Consider the following 18,714-nt stretch of genomic DNA (forward strand, 5'->3'; position numbering starts at 1 on the left):
AAACACACCCCATCCTCTGTTAAATTGCTCGCTATACTACTTAATTCGACCGAAGCTCGAGTACGCCTGTATTATCTGGGATCCCTACACTCAATGTAACATAAAAAAACTTGAACGAATCCAAAGACAGGCTATCGGTTTGTTTACAACAAATTTTCCACATTTGATCGCCAACTGAACTAATGAGGTCTAATAATATTCCCACACTTGAATCGCGTCGATAAAATTACGGCTTGGACTTTCTTTCTCAGTTACTTAATAACAAATTGGCACTCGACCCGGCATTGTATGCAAGTCCGCTAGTAACAAGACCTACTCGCCAACATCACAAAATGCTCCAACCCCCTATTTTGCCTGAACCAACCTATTTAATTACTCTTTCTTCCACGCACATTAATGACTGGAATGACTTGCCTTTATAAAACTTGTATCATGATTGTTACTTTTCGTATCAAATTATTGCCGTATTGTTGCAGCATTTTGTTGTATTGACATTGTTTTACTTCTTGTGTTCTAATATTGTGTTTTAGCCACCCTGCATGGACTTCGTGTCCGCAGTATGTATTAAAAAAAATAAATAAAATCTAAAGTAAACAAATTGGATATATGAATTTGTAGTTACATGTAATTATTACAATGCTTGCAAGGATTTTGAAGAAGTCCTACTCGCAAATGAGTGCTATTTGTCAGAGCGCTCCTCATTAGATGTAATATTAGGTGCAGTTTACAGAATTGTGATATGTTTTTTTATTGGGAAGTTAGAGTTGTAAACTTATACTTGAGCCTTGTTTCTTTTTTTTTTTTCAAATTTGCAAGTTTAATCAATTTCTGTAACATAATTGATGGCCTAAATCAATATCCACTTCCTACAGTTACTAGATTGTAACTTTCCTTTTAGTGCATCAAACCTCATCAAATTCTGTACACTGGTTGCCAAGAAGAATGGTTTTTTCCGTTCCCATGTATTTCGATAGCAGCCCCGAGCTAAAGCTTCTGAAGACGTGCAGTGTGGTCTTTGTCTTTATTTTGCAGCTCAGACACTATTGCGAATGAGTTTGCTGAACTCCTTTTTGTGTCCATTTTACCCTTTTGCAATAAGAGAAATTTGCATTTCTCGCAGTCCATTCTTGGTTGCGCCTTTCATGCTTGAGGAGAGACACATAACACTGCTTAGTTTCTTGTGTGACAACTGGTGACTGACCTGGTCACATCCACTGGCCTTCATTTGGAATAGGTTGGCTTTTGATTGGCTACATTCAGCAGGGAGCTTCCAAACCTTTTCCAATACTATAGCATCAGCACTAAAGCCCCTATATTTATAAAGTAGCGCCATTCTTAGATCTTGCCGCCACCGCGCTCACCCCGGCGCTTCCTCCTCGCCCTCTCTTAGCCGCCTCCTGTCGCCCCAGCCTCCTCCGCTCCCCCATTGGCCCAATCCGTGTCACGTGGAAGTTCGCGTCGCGCTTTTGTATATTTTTTTTCTTTCCAGCGCGCTCCGACTGCCATTCTCGGGCCTGTGCGACGAAAGTGCTGTACGCACAAACGGATCAAACGTGTTAGGGACAAGAACTTCGTTGTGATGGCATGCTGCTGCGCCTTAAGTTGCCGCAACCGACAAGGCGAGGGCAAAAGGCTTTTTTTTGTTTACCATCCGGCGTGCGCAAACGCTTGCTGCACACTTGATATTTGCGCCGTCTCGCATCGTCGCGTTGCTACTTCCAAAACGGCATTATTAAGACCAGTTACTGACTGACGAAGCAAAATCGCGCCTCAAAAACGTCTCCGCAGGGCGCGATCGAAGTTTTCCTCGGATTTCCTCTGGTAGCGCGTTAGCTGTCGTCTGTCACGGCAGGCCCGACGCAGCGGCGCCACTGTCGATATCGCGCCTCGATCGCGCTGGTCGCGCCGAGCGCGATAGTGGAACGGAGGAGGAGGGAAGTGGATGGCGCTACTTTTATAAATATAGGGGCTTTAATCAGCACTAGGGTTTTTTCCAAGAGTTCATCAGATGGTTCTAATTCCGATGCACCTTGGAAGAGGCTGTTATTGGTGCCCTTTGGAACCTACATACTAATAGTGTGTATTTCTGCTTCTCCAAGAGGAAAGTCTTTGCCCTCTCTTGTCTTTGTTGTCACCTATGTATGAGCAAGCATATTGTCTGCATTTTTCGGATCAGAAAGGTTGACATGGGCCCCTCTTTACTAACACGCACAGGCCATAATGCATCGTTAAGGAAAGAATAGCAAGGGAAGCGGCTGTAGTGAACGAGGACATGACTTGCGAAATGTGGCGATTGCTTAGCTCTAATGTGGTACACGTTATTTCCCATGTGTGACAACCAACTTTTTATTAGGCAGGGCAGACTGTTCTTTAACGTCTGTTGAAATATCTGAAAACCTCATTGCACTAGTAAATGCAGTTAGGGAGAGAAAGCTGCAAAACGTTCATTTATTTTGACCCTGGTCACAGCATGTCATCTGCACATCTGCCATCTTTGTCACCTCTATCAGCAATTCCATGAAATGTGAAAGCACAAGAACAGGTTTCCATGCTGATTGAGATGCAGTGCGAGTTGTTCTAGTTTTGGCTTATGATTCTCTTGCTCATTTTGGACTCTGACAACTGCTTCTTTGGTTTGTTTTTATCCCCTTCAGTCACAAATTTTAGATCGACTGTCAATAAATTCCAGTGAGACTCCAGTGAAAACAAGTAAATGTGGTAGAATGAGTCTTAGTGCATTTTATGATGAATCATCATAATTATAGAATAATGAAATATCTAAATATTGTGCAGTCAGAAAGGTTATGTTTCTTCATAAATTATATTTAAGTACCCGCTCCAAATGCAAGCACGAGATAATTATTGGCTGCAAGCATTACCACAAAGAAGAAGAAAATTTGTTGCGATTGGTACCAAACGCTTCATGTCAAACACAGTGTAGTGTCTTCCCCAAAGCGCTCGTCTGTAGATAGATTTCGCTCAGAAGTAAAATGAAGGTACTTTAGATAAACAGAATGTTCAGTTTATTACAAGTTTAATGTTCCTTGTCAATTCTTTGCCACCACTACATAGAATATGCAAAAATGTCGCATCTACAAATGTGTACGCCGTGACTGAAAGGCTTATTGGAGGACACCAGAACAAAAGGGGCTACGAATCCTGAGCCTAACACTGATTTATAAGTACGCACCCCCAAATTTGTGCTTCAGGGCATTCCTATGTACTCCAAAACCCACTACATGGGATGGGACTGACAAAGGGTGTGAGTGGTTGTGAGTAGATATGAGTTAGTGCCGGTTAACGTGAGTATGAACGAAAGACAGTAATGGTCAATTTGAGTGGACATTGAATTTGTGGGAATTTTTGTTGGTTGCATTATTTGGGAATGAATATCTTGAAACCAGGGCTTCCAGTATGGACATGTGACATCAATTCCAGAATTACAACATGGACCATAAAACTATTAGCTGAAGCAATAATTAGACTGTTTATCTGCTCATATTACACACATCCCGATGTGCACTGCCACTGATAGTGCACAGGTGAAAAAAAGGCTTTGCAAAGTCTGGCACATTGAAGTTATTCTCAGTCCATGCTGCATTTATGTTGCCTGTTGTGATACGAGATATTGGTTTTCATAGGAAAAAAGAAATTGACGGCTTGGTTATGGAGCTGATCTCTGAGCCTAAGATAAAGAAGCAGAAAAGGCCAAGACAAGTACTCAGCAGAATGGAGCTATGAGCTCCGCATCGACTGCTGAAAGCTCATCGAGTGATGGTGATGACGAAGAAGTGAGTATTTATTATGTTTACCTATATTAATACTATTTATATTCTTGGTGCTCTTTGGCCATATCAGGTCCTTGCACCATTAAACACTATACATCACTATTTATATTCTTCACTGGTTGCACCTTTTTTTTCCCCTCATCTTGCAGGTGTCTTTGTGTGGCAAAGGTATAGAGGTAGTATGGAAACATCAGAGTTCGTGGTATTACTGCATCATTTTTGTAGAAATGCAGGGTATTTTATCATATGATGCAAGTTAAAAATGACAGAAAGGAAGGTTTTTTTTTTTTTTTTTCATTTTTCATAGTGAGATCTACAATTCATTGGAGAGCAAGTTGCAAAATAATGATGTTCCTGATTTTTTTAAAAACAATGTGGTTGTTTGTAACCAGGACAGTGCATGTTAAACTGACACCGGAAGTACCGGTTTCACCCTTAACATAAATGTGTCTGAATTCTATGGCATTTTTAACCTCAATTTAAGTTTCAAGAAGCAATAAGAGTTTAAGGGCGTTTTGAGCATGCTTTCATGTCTAAAAAAAAAAATGGGCAGTTGCGCCCGAAAGGGAAGCATTGAAAGTGACTGTAAGGTTCAGGGTTGCGCTAAAGCCCCTCAGACTGTGTTCTAAGAATGCGCTTGGGTGATATGTTGGCGTGATGCAGATTGCAAGGCAACTACTACTGTACAGTAGAAACAACACCCTGTCAGCTATGTGTTGAGGAGTGCTGCCACCAGCATTGCAGGCATCACACCTCAATGGTGTACGAGATGAGTCGGAAGGAAAACTGTCAATAGTTGTAGCTCAAAGTGCACTGTTTGTTCCAGTCACACCACTGTATGCACCCTGGTGTGGTACTTGCACATTTGCACAGCAGGATGCTAGTGTTTGTGCGCACAACACTCATGCCAGCAGTGAAAGGCAAGATGATTTCCTAGCTCCATTGAGAGCCACTTGAGTGGGGCATGAAGGTGCATCCACTTGGCTTTGCTGTTTTTTAATCCATATTCATTGCGTGTTGTGTCCGTGGACACCTTCTAACCCTCCACCATAGGTCGGCATACTCACCCACGAGTACACCAACTTGTACTCGCTCCACACTCATTTTAAGGTGAGAGATGAAGCATTAGTGACTGACCAAGGGTGTGAGTGGTTGTGAGTAGGTATGAGTGAGTGGCGGGCAGCTTGACTGGACATGAATAGAAATAGGAGTTAGTGCCGGTTAACGTGAGTATGAACGAAAGACAGTAACGGGCAATTTGAGTGGACATTGAATTTGTGGGACTGTTGGTGAGTGCCATTATACATAAGTGTGTGTGTGAGTGCTGGTGAATGAGGCATGTGTGGGTGCCAGTAAGTGTGAACGGAAGTGACTTATTATAAATTCTAGTGAGCGTGAGTGAGTAACGAAGAGCGTGAATGAGTACATAGCCTGCAAAAATATTAGAGAGCCAGTATGAGTGAGGGTACTCTTTGTCCGCCATCCTATGCCCTCCACGTGCGAGCTGCATTTGCAGTGTCTATACCGAGGCAGCACGACAGCGGTGCGAACTCGCCTCTAGTTGTCCATATAATTGCTATCAGAATAATACCAAAAATGGGAACACATTGTTTACACCCTGCAGGCTTTTTACATGTTGAAGGAACAGTGGATTCCCTTTCTCGGTTGTGTTTATACTCTAGTTTTCTTTTTCTCATTTAAATTAGTAGATACAGACTGAAGTTCAAAGTGTGAAGGTGAGGGAAATGAGTTAGCCAGTAATCAAAACACGAAAGCCACAGTGTGTGACACATCTAGTGATAGGAGTGGTTCATTGTGGAAAGGTGGCTGCATATCCAGGAGTCAAGCTCTGCACTGGAGTGAAACATAGTTCTTCGCATTTTGTCAAGCATTGTTTTGCCCCGAGTGAGCGTTTCAGTGGTATCAGTATTTTGTAATTAGCAACCAGAGACACATGAGCCTTCCGACTCAAATTTGCTCGATATGACCCTCTTAGTCATTTCAGCAATGATAACAGAGGCACACTTGATATGCTGAAACAACTTAAAACAGAACTTGGCCTTTAGACAATCAATGTCTCGCTAATCACCGGCCACTCATTGCTAAGGCCTCCTGTCGCAGTACTGATGCTGAATAACAAGCTAGAAAAAGGTCGGAAGGGCCACACAGGAAAGAAGACAATCTGCTGTAGGTGTTCTATATCTTTTTTGTTGATTTTCCCAGGACCCATATTTTTGCAATATTTTTTCAAATGCTAACTAGCAAAACTTTTTTCCAATAAATATTCTAAAATTAAACTTTGTGACAGTAAGCTCTGCTCTTGCTGCCTCTGTTAGCCTTGGTTTGGAAGCACGACAGAACTGTGCTTAGCTGCAGGCAGGAAGAGGGCTTAGCTGCAGGCAGGAAGAGAACAGTCGCTGTGACAGACGTGTGTGACGGTATGAAAGGACGCACTGTGTCTAGCCAGTTCTTAGTAGGGGGGGGGGGGGGGGGCGATTGATGATGTGCTGGGGCTGATTCTACAGCCTTTAATCTTGTGTTCTTCCTCGTATATGTGCACATTTAAGCTCTTTCTGTGATCTGAGGCATTGCTCTTACCTTACAGGAACAAGATGATGATGAGGAACTGGCTCGCAAGCTTCAGGATGAGGAATTTAAAAGTCGCAGTCGTGCTGTGAAGAAATCGAGGGTGAGTATGTTTCCCACTGTAAGGGCTGGGATATTGAACAGTGAAGTAAAACAGTGAACATTTATTTATCTCATTGCTTTCTGTATTCTCTGCACTAGTTGCTGTGCTGCTGTATGAACTTGCATTGCAAGCTGCATGACCTGAGGTGAAAGCTGCTAATGCTAACTTTAATATGATAAAAGGTTTGGCAAAGTGCACCAACTACAAAAAGAGACAAAAGAGGGCACACTTGCATACTAAACATAGTTGATGCTGCAGATGTGCATCATTCTGGTGGCATAATATGTACATAGCAATGCTCCAGGATAGTAGAATGCCTGGATGCGCTCCAATTGCTTTTGTATTCTAGGAATACAAAAAATAGGCTGTAAATAAGATCAGGTTTGGCATTAAAAGAGAGGCCTATCATAAATACCTTGTTAATTCGAGCCTTGTCATTTTTGAAAATTGGATAACTTGGACTTGGTGCGTTGGTCCCAGCAGGTGTATGCATTATTTAATGGCTTCAGGCTCTCTTGAATACTGGATTTTTTGGCTGCATACCAGTTAATTAGGGCAACCTACAGAGCACCGTAAATGTTTAAAGCAAATAAGAAGCAGCGCTATCATCCAAATGAAACGAAGCAGAAGGTTCCACATTACCATAGTCATCAGCGGAAACCATTCAGGAATGACAGTCACAGGAACGCACCTATTTGTGCCTTTATAGCCCTTACTCTTGTGTTTACTACCCGCCGCGGTTGTTCAGTGGCTATGGTGTTGGGCTGCTGAGCACGAGGTCGCGGCATCGAATCCCGGCCACGGCGGCCGCATTTCGATGGGGGCGAAATGCGAAAACACCCGTGTACTTAGATTTAGGTGCGCGTTAAATAACCCCAGATGGTCCAAATTTCCGGAGTCCTCCACTACGGCGTGCCTCATAATCAGAACTGGTTTTGGCACGTAAAACCCCATAATTCTTATTTTTTTTTAAACTCTTGTGTTTACTGCTGCACATGGCACCGCCTTGGCCGTATGCATTCAGAACTGCGTAGTCACCGTCTGTGTAATGTACGTGCAGTGTCAACAAACACAGCGGAAGCTGGGAAGGCAGGTGGGGTTCCCCCAGGGCGGAAAGTTTGGTAACCCCTGTGCTAGAACATTGTGCACTGGCTTAGGACGGTGATAAGAAATACGTCTGAAACGAAGAAATGAAAATATAAAATAAAAAAACATACTATGGTTGCTTGTTAGTAGCAGCAGCCAACAGCTAGGCCAACGGCTTGCCACATTTGCAATCACATAGTCAGCCATTAAGTAGTGTTGATTCTTGAAATCCCTTTTGATAGCACTGCTGTTGCATGTGTGAAACACACAGGCCCACCTTCACTTCATTCTTTTTCGCATTGTCAGAGGTGGGACTCCTGCACCAATTGCGCTATTTTGATAGAAGTGCCAATTCCTGTGCCAAACTGCACCTAACACAGAAAATTGGCCGAAATTGCGCCACGCTGCGTCAGAACGGCTTCGGCATGTGTGCTGTAGCAGTGGCCGCCAACCGTGAGCGGATTCATTCTCCGAAAAAAAGTGCAGCCATTCACACCGTGCGATAACGCCTCCAGGGCACTTTCTCGTAATTTTCGCGCTTATATAACAAGTCACCGGCACGCGCGCGGCCACTCCCACCTGTTGTCGCTGCTGTCTGAACGGCCAGGGCAACTGTATTTAGACTACTAGAATACGGTTGAGTGGGCCGAGCTGCACGGCACTCCCTAGCTGAGGCGCAAAACAACTAAAAGTAGGCTGAGGGCACTATTGGGGAGGCGCACGCTGCGGCGGGATCAACGGGCGGGCGTCTCTGTCCCCAGGGCCGGTGTAACATAAAACTATTCCAATCTGTTTTGATGCGATATGGGCGAGGCTTGAGCCATTTTGACCTATCACGAAGGAACAACCGGAAGGCAGTAACTTTGTTCACAACCTCAGTGGGGGGTTGCCTACCGAAAAAACTGCATTGCACACTGTTTTTGCTCAGAATGTATGTCATGCATTCCGCACTATGCTCTGTTGCGGTGCACACCAGAGGGCAGCTGAGGTGCTTTAGTGATCTGCTCATTGTGTGTGGCTTATCTAACTTCTTTCCCGCCAACTTGGGTCACTAGGTAGTCCATCGAAATTGGCCGATGGACTACCTAGTCATCGCTAAGTAGAGCACCTGAAGGAAAACAAAGCACTATAAGTTGTTAAACAATCGTGTTTATGCTGCAATCGAAAGTCTTGGTCAGGCCAGTACAATAGATGTACTGAAGGAGCATTGTGCAGGGGAAAGCTATGTGAATGGAATCGGTGCAGTGTTGTTTACTGTCCTCGGAGAAACTAAGCATTTTTTTTTTTTTTTCATACCGAGCTAAATTCCAAATTGAAGTATTAATTAGGCAGGTTTTAGCGACAAAGTGAACCACACAACTGATATAACAGTTGTAGAGCCTGCTGAGAGAGTCAATCGAGTTGCTTCAGTCATGATAGATGCTCTGTGCATTGTTGTTCCAACCTTAGCAAAACCCAGCAGGACCCATCTCGTGATGAATGTTGACATTAGTTCGATTAGCATTGAAGCAGTGCCGCGACACGCTGTATTGCCGCCTCAGAGATGTGTTATGTATGAGGTGTGTATGCAGCCAGGTTCCGCTCTCTCGCTTCCCACTGAACACTGCACCATCTCGCGCCAGTTTCGCGTAGTTTACGTGTGGCACGGTGTGATTATGTATTCAGACAAGATTTTCTTAGTTATGTCACACGGGTTCAGTTTCGCTGAGTTCCGTAGAAAGTTTTAATGATATTTTGCCATTGAAGAGTAGCACATACCCACTGACCCAACTTGGTCCGACAGTTGGCTTCAAACCTGTTTTTCGCAGCACAGCAGCCTTATGCTGTACCCGATAAACCATGGACTACCTAGTGACCCAAGTTGGCGGGAAAGAAGTTAGATAGAAAAATAGTCTCCTGAAAGTGTGTGAAGTTCCCAAAGAATCCTAATCATATTAATAATGCCCACAGTATCTTTAAAAACCTCTTGTGGCCAATCACTTCTGCACAGAGATGTTAGTGGCTTCAAACACTGTGAATGAAAAGTATCTGCTGCATTTAGGCAGAACTTCGACATAGGCTGCAAGCAAATGACGATGGGCCTGAGAGGACAATTTTTTGTTCGTATTTATTTATTTGTTTTCTGTTGGAATGTAGGTCTACTTTTATATATATAGTCAAGTTTTTCGGACTCCCTAGGGGCCGTGAAAACGTCCGAAAGATCGGGCAGTCTGAAAAAATGAATGCATGCCTTTTACTGCCCACCAGTGCTCAAATGTGCACAGGCACATCTGAAATAGCTCTGAAGGCCTGGGAGAACCTTATTAGGTGTATCGGAGCTCATACTGTGACAGACGGCTGGGGTGCGCGTGTATAATTAAGGAATACATACTGTGTCCCACCACAGTTCCCATTTACGCTCTTGGTATGCTTCACCGCGTAACACCACTGTATTGCAGCAAAACTGACTTTTTAAAATCGGCATTATGCAATGTGTCGTGCTTTCCACGCTTCGAAGCCATTGGTGACGATTACAAAGGTAGAGTCGGCACCATTGCTGACATCGGTGAATTCGGTCAATGAAAAACTGAACCACAAGAAGCTTGGTAGCAAACGTAGAAGCAGCTAGGTCTAGCAGTGCCGCACGCATTGGCTAAGGCTGCCAGGGGAATCGATATGCGAGTGCACCAGTTCGAGGTTGCGAGATAATCAAAATGGCAGTGGTGGTGGCTTCGGTTAATGCCATTTTGGACCTGTGGTCACGGGAAAAAGTCCGCGGACAGCAAAGGGTTCTTGCATCTGAAATTTTGGACGTTCTTGCACATCGACTCTATAGAGTACGTGGCGGTGCTGCAAAGACGCCCGAATTATTGGGCATCTCTGAAAAATTGATTGTTGACTGTATATTACTTACCGTGAATTAGCTCATTTCATATCTATCTGGATATACCTACATTTGTTACTCTCTTGATGATAATAATAAACTTGCTGAATTGTTATGAGTAAGTTTGGCAGCAGGGGAGGATCTGTAGCAGTTCTTGAAGGAATGTTGGCATTTATTCTATTCAAGATGGAAAGCTAGAATAGGGAAGAGGTTAGGGAAAGAGGCTGTTGCATAAGCTATGCTGCTACTGTTTTTACGACCTTGTCATGAATTTCTCTTCTTGCAGCAAATATAGTTTGTTCACAGCACATTCGAGAGCACCAACTTACTGTGTGCAAGCAAGCATGTGGTCATTAACATATTTAGAGTCTTGCAGTTGAGTTAAAAAAACATTAAATCATGTGAGCTGTTGTGATAAAAATTTGGTTGTCTTGCAGTACACTTTGTTCTAATGTGCTGCTTTTATGCTTTATTTACAATACGTTAGCTCACATTGTGTTGATTAGTTAATTTTGCCTTTAAACTACTAAAGTTTCTGAAGAGGATAGTTATACCACCTGTATTGGTCAGCTGGACCACCCTATGTTCAGATCTGGGCACAATGCTTTTATAGTTCAGGTGGCTTGTGTAAACCTTTGCACAGTCTTTTCTTCAGAGTATTGCCTTTTTTTTTTTATTCATTAACATAACAAGCCAGACTTTGCCACTTGGTGGGAACATGAAAAAGTCAACCTTGGTATTTCATCAGTTTGTGAATGTTAACTATTTAATGGTGAATAGAGTTGACAGTGGGGCAACTCTTCTTTCAGCGTTTTGTTTGTTTGTTTATTGATACTGTTAACCCCCGAAGGGTCATTACAGGAATGGAAATACAATCAATATTTGCAATACAATGAATAATTACACGCGCAACAATAAAGGCACTCTTTATTTCACATATATTCACAGTATTAATATGCCGAACACAATCTTACTTTCCGCTACCACAACATGGTATTATATAGAATAGTGGATCAGGAAACTTATTGACCCGAATAAACAAGAAAATGCAGCTCGTTTAGAAATGCATCTATGGAAGAGGAGGAAACCAGTGAATCGGGCAGCATGTTCCGCACCTTAGTCACTCTAGGAAAAAAAACTATATTTAAAGGTGTCATTTTGTGTTAATGGGGGTTCAATATACATGTCTATGTCGGAAGCGTGCGTTGGGCGATAATTTGAAAAAGTCGGAGCCGTTAATTTAAAGTTTATTGTGAATGATGAGGAACAGGAATTTTAATTTGTCCACAGTTGTTCTAATTTCTAGGGCAGGAAGATTTGCGTTCTGGCTTAATCCACTAGGGGAGTGACAATAACGATATTTGTTAAATATAAATCTAGCTGCTAGACCCTGGACTCAATCTAGTTTGTGATGATTTATAGCTGTATGAGGGTCCCACACTATTTTTGCATATTCTATAATAGGTCTGATTAAGGTCTTATATGCCAAGTTTTTTATTTCAGCTGTACCACTACGTAAGTTTTGTCTGAGACTCCATAGAGCTCTGCTGGCTTTTTTGCTTACCATGTCTATGTGTGCGTTCCACCTGAGGTCTTCAGTATTTAGTACACCTAAGTATTTATGTTGAGTTACCTTTTTTAGTTAAATGTCACAGATTTTGTAGCTGTTAGCATGAGTGACCCTTTCTCTTGTTATGGACATGGAAACAGATTTTTCTGGGTTTAGTATCTGCCATTGGTCACACCACTCCGCAATTTTTTGCAAGCTAGCCTGTAGTTCCGGTTGATCGTCTAGAGATGTTATCCTATTATATAATACACAATCATCCGCAAATAATCGTACTGGGACAGTTGCACAATTTGCAAGATCATTAATAAATAATATGAATAGGAGGGGCCCTAGCACACTGCCCTGAGGTACCCCTGACACTACTGGTACGAAACCAGATTTACAGCCGTCTAGTTCAACGAATTGTTCTCGGGACTGAAGATAAGATTTGAACAAGTTAGTTATATTAGAGTTTTTAAAGAAAGCCTGAATTTTCAATAACAGTTTTGGGTGGGAGACTTTATCAAACGCTTTGGAAAAATTTTTTTAAATGAGATCTATCTGTCCGCGATTATTGATTGTTTCAGAGAGGTTATGAACTAGTTCAACAAGTTGCGCTATGGTAGACAGACCCTTGCGGAATCCATGTTGAGTTGGTGACAACAAATTATTGTTTCGAGATAACTTGAAAGGTGTTTACTGATAATATGCTCCAGTAGCTTAGAGCAGGTGCTCGTAAGGGAAATGGGCCTGTAGTTTTCTACATTTGTCGTGATACCACCTTTGTGGATAGGTACAATTTTGGCCTGTTTCCAAGCTCTAGGAAAGGTACTTTGGCTAATGGATGATTGAAATATGATCGTTAAGTATTTAGCTATCCACTTGTAACTAGTATTTAGTTAATGTGAATGAATTGCCAATATGAGAAGTTACACACTGTCTGGTTTATTGTGTTTATTCTTGCAGACTTAAATGAGTTTAAAAGGGAATTTTCATGTTATACCATTCAGACTACTATACTGCTTGTGCTAACATAACTTTATATTCATCCAGACTGCCAAGAAAGAGCCAACCAAGAAGGCTGCAAAGGCACCGGGCACTAAGCGAGGTAAGTGACCTGAAGTGTCACTTTGCATTACACACAAGGTTTCTTCAGCAGTTGTTCATCCCATGCAGTTAATTTTCTTCATTATATTCATCCTGTTGAGGTGCCGATAGTCCACACAGAACCGTCTTTCTTCGTAACAAGGACGACGGGAGATGCCCATGGACTGTGGGAAGGTAGTATCATATCGGCCACTTGTTCATCAATCGCGCGACCTTCTGTAGCCGATACACGATATGGCTGTTGTCGCAATGGCGACTGCGAGCCAGTATCGATGTAGTGCGTAACAGTTGACGTCCGGCCCGGGGAAGGTTGCCGGACGTCGAAAGAAGTGCGAAATTCTTGTAAGATGCACAGAAGCTGTGATCGCTGGCTCGGTGTAAGGTCATCAGCAATAGAAGAACCGAACACATCTATAGGCAAGGGATCAGCCGTAGAAATCGAGCCGAGCGTACTGTAACGGGCACAGTATGTGTCTTCGGGAATGTCTAATTTGTACATCTTCGATAGCTTCGGCACTGCCCAGACATTCTCCTTGGAGTAGCAGCACAGGGTACGGGAACGGGTTACAAATGAATATAGCACTAGAGCCCTGTTTGATGTTCACCGTCGCAAAAGGTAGCAGTAGACCTTTTCGAGTGGAAAAGTGACCAGACGGAGAAAGTAGTGTGATGGCATTGGAGACGCTGCTGCAGTACATAGAGATAACTACTGACGAGTTGGGAGGAATGGTGGTGTCGTGTCTGACGAGCAGTTTGTTCGGAAGAGAAGCATTGTCGGCGAGCGTCAAATCTGAGAGCGGCGACAGTTCTAGTTCGGCCCGTGCGCAATGAATGACGGCATTGTGGCGGGAGAGAAAATCCCAGCCGAGGATAACGTCATGGGAGCACGATGAAATTGCAATAAATTCGATGGCGTATACAACGTCCTCAATGACAACACGAGCTGTGCACGCCGCTAACGGGTGAATACGCTGTGCGCCAACTGTGCGCAGGGACAGTCCGGTAAGGGGCATCGTGACTTTCCGAATCAAGCAACAAAGTTTTGCGTCCATAACTGATGCGGCGGCTCCGGTGTCCACGAGTGCAGATGTGTGAACACCATCAACAAACACGTCTGTCACATTCATCGGGCTACCCTGAGGACTTTCGTGTTTCGCCGGCGTCGCAGTCCTTGCCTCATGGACTGCGACGATTAGTTTTCCTCTTCCCGAACTGCAGGACGAGGCCACATTAGTGATAGCGAGCGTCGGCGTGGAGAAGGTGAGCAGCGGGTATTGGGCGTTGAGCGGAACGTCGGTGACGATGCCGAAGGGTCTTCGTAATATGGGCGGGGAGAACCTACCATACGACTTCGCACATATGTTGTAGCACTAGGCGACTGCACGCAATTACAGTAGCGTGCGTAGCCGCTCGCAAAACAGATAGGGTGGTTGTCAGATGTACGCCACCGATTCGCTGTGGTGGGCCCCATCCATGTCGGAGGACGCGTTGTGCGGGGCGGCTGGTGGTATGGTTGCATGGCAGGCTGTGGTCAGGGCACAGTCAAGACGTCGGTGTTATTATTGCATTTCATGTGTGCATGTGGCAGCAGTAACAAATTGCGATGCTAGATCTTCCGCTTTCGCTTGCTTCTTTTTATTTTATTTTGCATGGCGAAACACGGCGCTGTAGCCATCTGAAGCTCTAATCTCGTCCCTTTACGACGGTGCTAAGATGGTGGCGTTGCATCAACGGAAATCTGCGCAATGCGATGGCACCTCCTAAAACCCAATTTACTACCCGGTTTTTGTTGACGGCACACTAGAAAAGGGCAGTTTTCTCAGCGGCGAAGCCAACTTTAAGACAAATGCTGCCAAGTGAATCAACGTGTTTTTTTTTTTTTTTCCTTTCTGCCTTTCAAATTAAGGTTCAAATTAACGTAAGTCGACTGTACTGATCGCAACACTAACCCTCAAAACCTGCATTATTGCCTAGCTGTGAGACCGCGGTATGCCTCACACGCATGGAAATGCTTCTTGCGTGTTATTCAGGATAAGGTAGAAATAGCGCAGCGCAAAAGCAAGCCAGCCTGTATAATGAATGCCCCGTGCCGCCACTTGCGCACTTGTCTTATGAATGGTGCGTGAATGTGCCTTGCCGTGTGCTATATATGCTGTTTAAACCAATTGTCACACGTTTGCAATGAATCGACCAGCCTAACTATTGTCAAGTTTTATGGACTGAACCGGCTCTGTGCTCTACCCAACTTTCTCTTGCTGTTGGAACCAGCCGTCATTGCTTCTCGTCCTCCCGTGTCTATTTGTGTGCCCCTCGTTGCTCTGGTGCTCCTTTCGTTGTCGCCCCTTCCCCTCCAGCTGCTGCATCAGTGACTACCAGCACTACACAGATACTGTTAGCAGGGGTGCAACAGCTGCACTAATTGCGCCATTTTGATACAATTTCGTATATTTGCGCGGAGCCGCGCTAAAATCGGGAATGTGTTGAAATCGCGCCACGCTGCGCCAAAACGCCCGACCACCTGCGAAATTTGTCGGTTACGCTAGTTTTAGCGGGAAACAAAGGCCACGTTGGCAACCTGCAGCTTGGACATCGCCATCCAATCCAGTCCGATCCAGTAGCGCAGACGAGATCCAAACACGTGCTAGAGTAGTCACCCTAGCTAGAGTCCCTATATTGTCCCTATACAGTAGCCGACCGATTTTCCGGACTTCGCGGGGACTGAAAAATAGTGCAAAAAATCGAGCAGTCCGAAAAACCGCACAGTCCGAAAAACTCCCCTCCCCCCCCATCAGGAGAAAAAAATTATGAGGCTGAGAGCTGCTTAAGAAAAATGTCGCAGTTTTGCCCAAAAAGCGGGGCATCGATTGCGATAGCAAATTAATACACAGCAATACGAACTAAGGATGTTAGCTTTATCGGCCGTATAAAGTTGTAAATGTGCGCTTACTAACTAAATAAGCACGGTGTCACGCGTGCACAGGTTACATGAACATATCTCGCTCGATGACCGCGGGCAAATTGACCTTTGCGCTGTCTATTTTCTCGCTTCAACGCGAACGTCGAAAAAAAGAAGAAAAGAACAGCGCGTACGAAGCTACTGGCACTCGGCGCACGCCCTTTGTGCCCATCGCAGATCGCTTTCAAGATACAGGTGCCTGTGCGGCAGCAGCCGCAGGAGCTGAACGCAACTTCCCACCGACTACGTCGCCTTCTCCCCGTGCCCCGCGAGCGAACGAAGTCCGCGCGCCTCCGGCCTGCCTTCCTCTCTCGCGTGCGCGAGGCAAGCTTTCACCCGCACGCAGGGTACGGCGCAACCGAAACATTAAAAAAAAAAAAAAAAGGATTCCGCTTAAGGTGATAATGACGATAGTGCTGATCTGACTGAAAAAAAAAAAAAGGAAGTGCTGCTTTTTGGAACGTTTTGTCGGCCAAGGAAGAGTGGGCATGGTCTCGGAGACGGGAGGATAGCGTGCGTCTACCAATCTTGAAGGCTATACAGGGGGGCACTGGAAGCCAAGCTCGGCCAAGCCAGTGGAAAATCCAACATGGCGGCCCCCAAGATCGGGTAGCGGTAGAGTGTACTAGACAATGGTCGAGTGGGCCGAACGGCGCTCTGCCGCTGAGGCGCCGCGTGTGGAAAAATAGTGCGAGGGCGCTGCGAGCGAACTGGATTGGGGCGGAGACGTGCTCCGCGGCATATTCAACGTACTTTCGCTGCGGGCGCCGAGGCGATTGCGCATAGTACGCTCTTAAAATAGCGCTTTATTTCAACTGCAAATGTACGTTTAAACCATTTTGCCAAACATATATATTTGAGGCATGGATTATACAACGTGACGTCTTCAATTTTGCTGTCGTTGTCAAGCGCGTCGTCTGCTAGCGATCGCGCGGACGCTGGCGGCCGCCCAGTTTTTCTCTGAGAACCTCTGTGTAGTATATTTTTTAATGGTTTAGTTGCTTCGGTGCGCCCATGACTCTTGACGGCCGGTGCCAAATGTAGTTTTAGCCAGGTGAACTGCTGTTCTTACCACTGTCCTCTAAAAGTAACTGGTATCTCCGCACCATGAAGGCTACGTAAGAAAATTCTTGTTGGTGGATATTGATCAGGGCCAATGATCGAAGAAAACAATATTAGAGTGAAATAAACCAGATTTATTAACTGCGTGGCGCGAAGAATGACCAATGTATTTCTAGGTAATTAAATCAAACGGTACATACACATACAGTGAAAGCTCGATGATACGAATCTCACGGGGTCACGAAAAATATTCGTATTAGCCGAAATTCGTATCATCGAAACACAATTAAAACTACAGTCGAATCTCGATAATTCGAACTCGAAGGGGCCCGAAAATTTGTTCGAATTAAAAGGACGTATTTTTGAAGTATTCGTGCACCATAGCACGATGCACGAACGGTGCGAGTCGTGAAATATCGCGGCGCGCAAGCGCATAGCAAGCGCGGGCCACGAAACTGCCCACGCCGGCTAACGGTCGCTTCCCGATAACGGCAGAAAACGAAGCTTCGGGGAGCGGGCGGCGCCGGAACACGGGTGCGCGCGGAGACCGTCGAAGGTGAGGGAGGAGGGCGGCAGGGAAGCGGATTTGGCCGCCTCAACTCCGCCGCTTCGGTGGCTCCCCTCGCCCTCCCTCTCAACTCCCTCGTAGCTCTCACCTTCGACTCCGTGCGCACATCTCCGTGCACGCCCGCCGCCGTGCTGGCGCCAGCTTATTTTAGCCGCTCCCTGAAGTTTCGTTTTCTGCCGTTATCGGGAAGCGAGCGTTTGCGGGCGTGAGCAGTTTCGTTGGCCCGACTGCGCCTCCGCCGCTGCTTCCCTCTGCGCTGCTGCCGCAGCGTGCAAGGTCAACATGTGACTAGAAAATAGAGGAGAAGGGTTCACTGCCATTTTATCCGCGTGGCTGAAACGTCGGCACTAGTGTGTGCTAGAATACGGTTGTCTAGAACACTCTAGTCGGCACGTACACGCTTGTTCCGGCGCGATGCAGAAACGGCGACCTTGCAATTTGAGAGAGGGTGAAATTTCCGCCGCGGCTTCTTTTTTATTTTTTTTTCCCCCGTTCCTTCGCGCGCGGCATTGAGGGGTCTCTCCTGAGCTTTTGCTCCATGGCGGTGTCGGAGCAGTGCCGGTCGGAGGCGCCGCCGCGTGATTTGGCGCACTGCCAAGAGCATTGTCGGTGCGCGGTATGTTCGAAATAAGCGTGTTCGAATTAACGAGATTCGACTGTAGCTAAATTAAGAGGTGAACTCACTCAGGTACATGTACGTAAAAAGCATTTGAAGAAAAAGTCTCTAATGTCCTTCTATCTCGGTAGACATAGCTCGCTGCGACTAGGTAAAATGGCGCAAACACAAAGAACGCGGCCCGAAGCACAGCAGCCACTCCGTCCGATGGGCGGCCGCCGAAAAGGAAGAAAAGTACAAAAGCGCCACCGCTTCAAACTCTTCGCGCCCAGTCGCGGAGTCCGCGCTGTCCGGCGCCGCGTCCGCGCCTCCGCACCAAAAGATAACGGGAGAAAGCGCGTGACTGCGCGCTGTTCTCTTTCGCGGCCGTCAGTGGGGCGGCGTTTATTCGTATCAACCGACGCAGGCCGAAAATCGATTCGTAACAACT

The 18,714-nt window shown here is 45.3% G+C and overlaps 1 protein-coding gene across 6 annotated transcripts in view; it reads left to right on the forward strand.

The window, feature by feature from the left end:
- Positions 1 to 18,714, forward strand: part of LOC119460478 (uncharacterized) — an 81,196-nt gene that overhangs the window by 20,919 nt on the left and 41,563 nt on the right. For 2 of the 6 annotated variants that reach the window (XM_049666660.1, XM_049666674.1), the window contains exons 4-5: positions 6,394 to 6,477; positions 13,029 to 13,083. The exons of 2 other annotated variants lie outside the window; for them this stretch is intronic. In XM_049666660.1, coding sequence (XP_049522617.1) covers positions 6,394 to 6,477; positions 13,029 to 13,083 — 139 coding nt within the window. The remainder of the gene's footprint in view (positions 1 to 6,393; positions 6,478 to 13,028; positions 13,084 to 18,714) is intronic. 2 more of the 6 variants (XM_049666680.1, XM_049666663.1) reach the window with 1 other exon arrangement.

The sequence above is a fragment of the Dermacentor silvarum genome, chromosome 1, assembly GCF_013339745.2.
Source record: "Dermacentor silvarum isolate Dsil-2018 chromosome 1, BIME_Dsil_1.4, whole genome shotgun sequence".
Lineage (NCBI taxonomy): Eukaryota > Metazoa > Arthropoda > Arachnida > Ixodida > Ixodidae > Dermacentor > Dermacentor silvarum.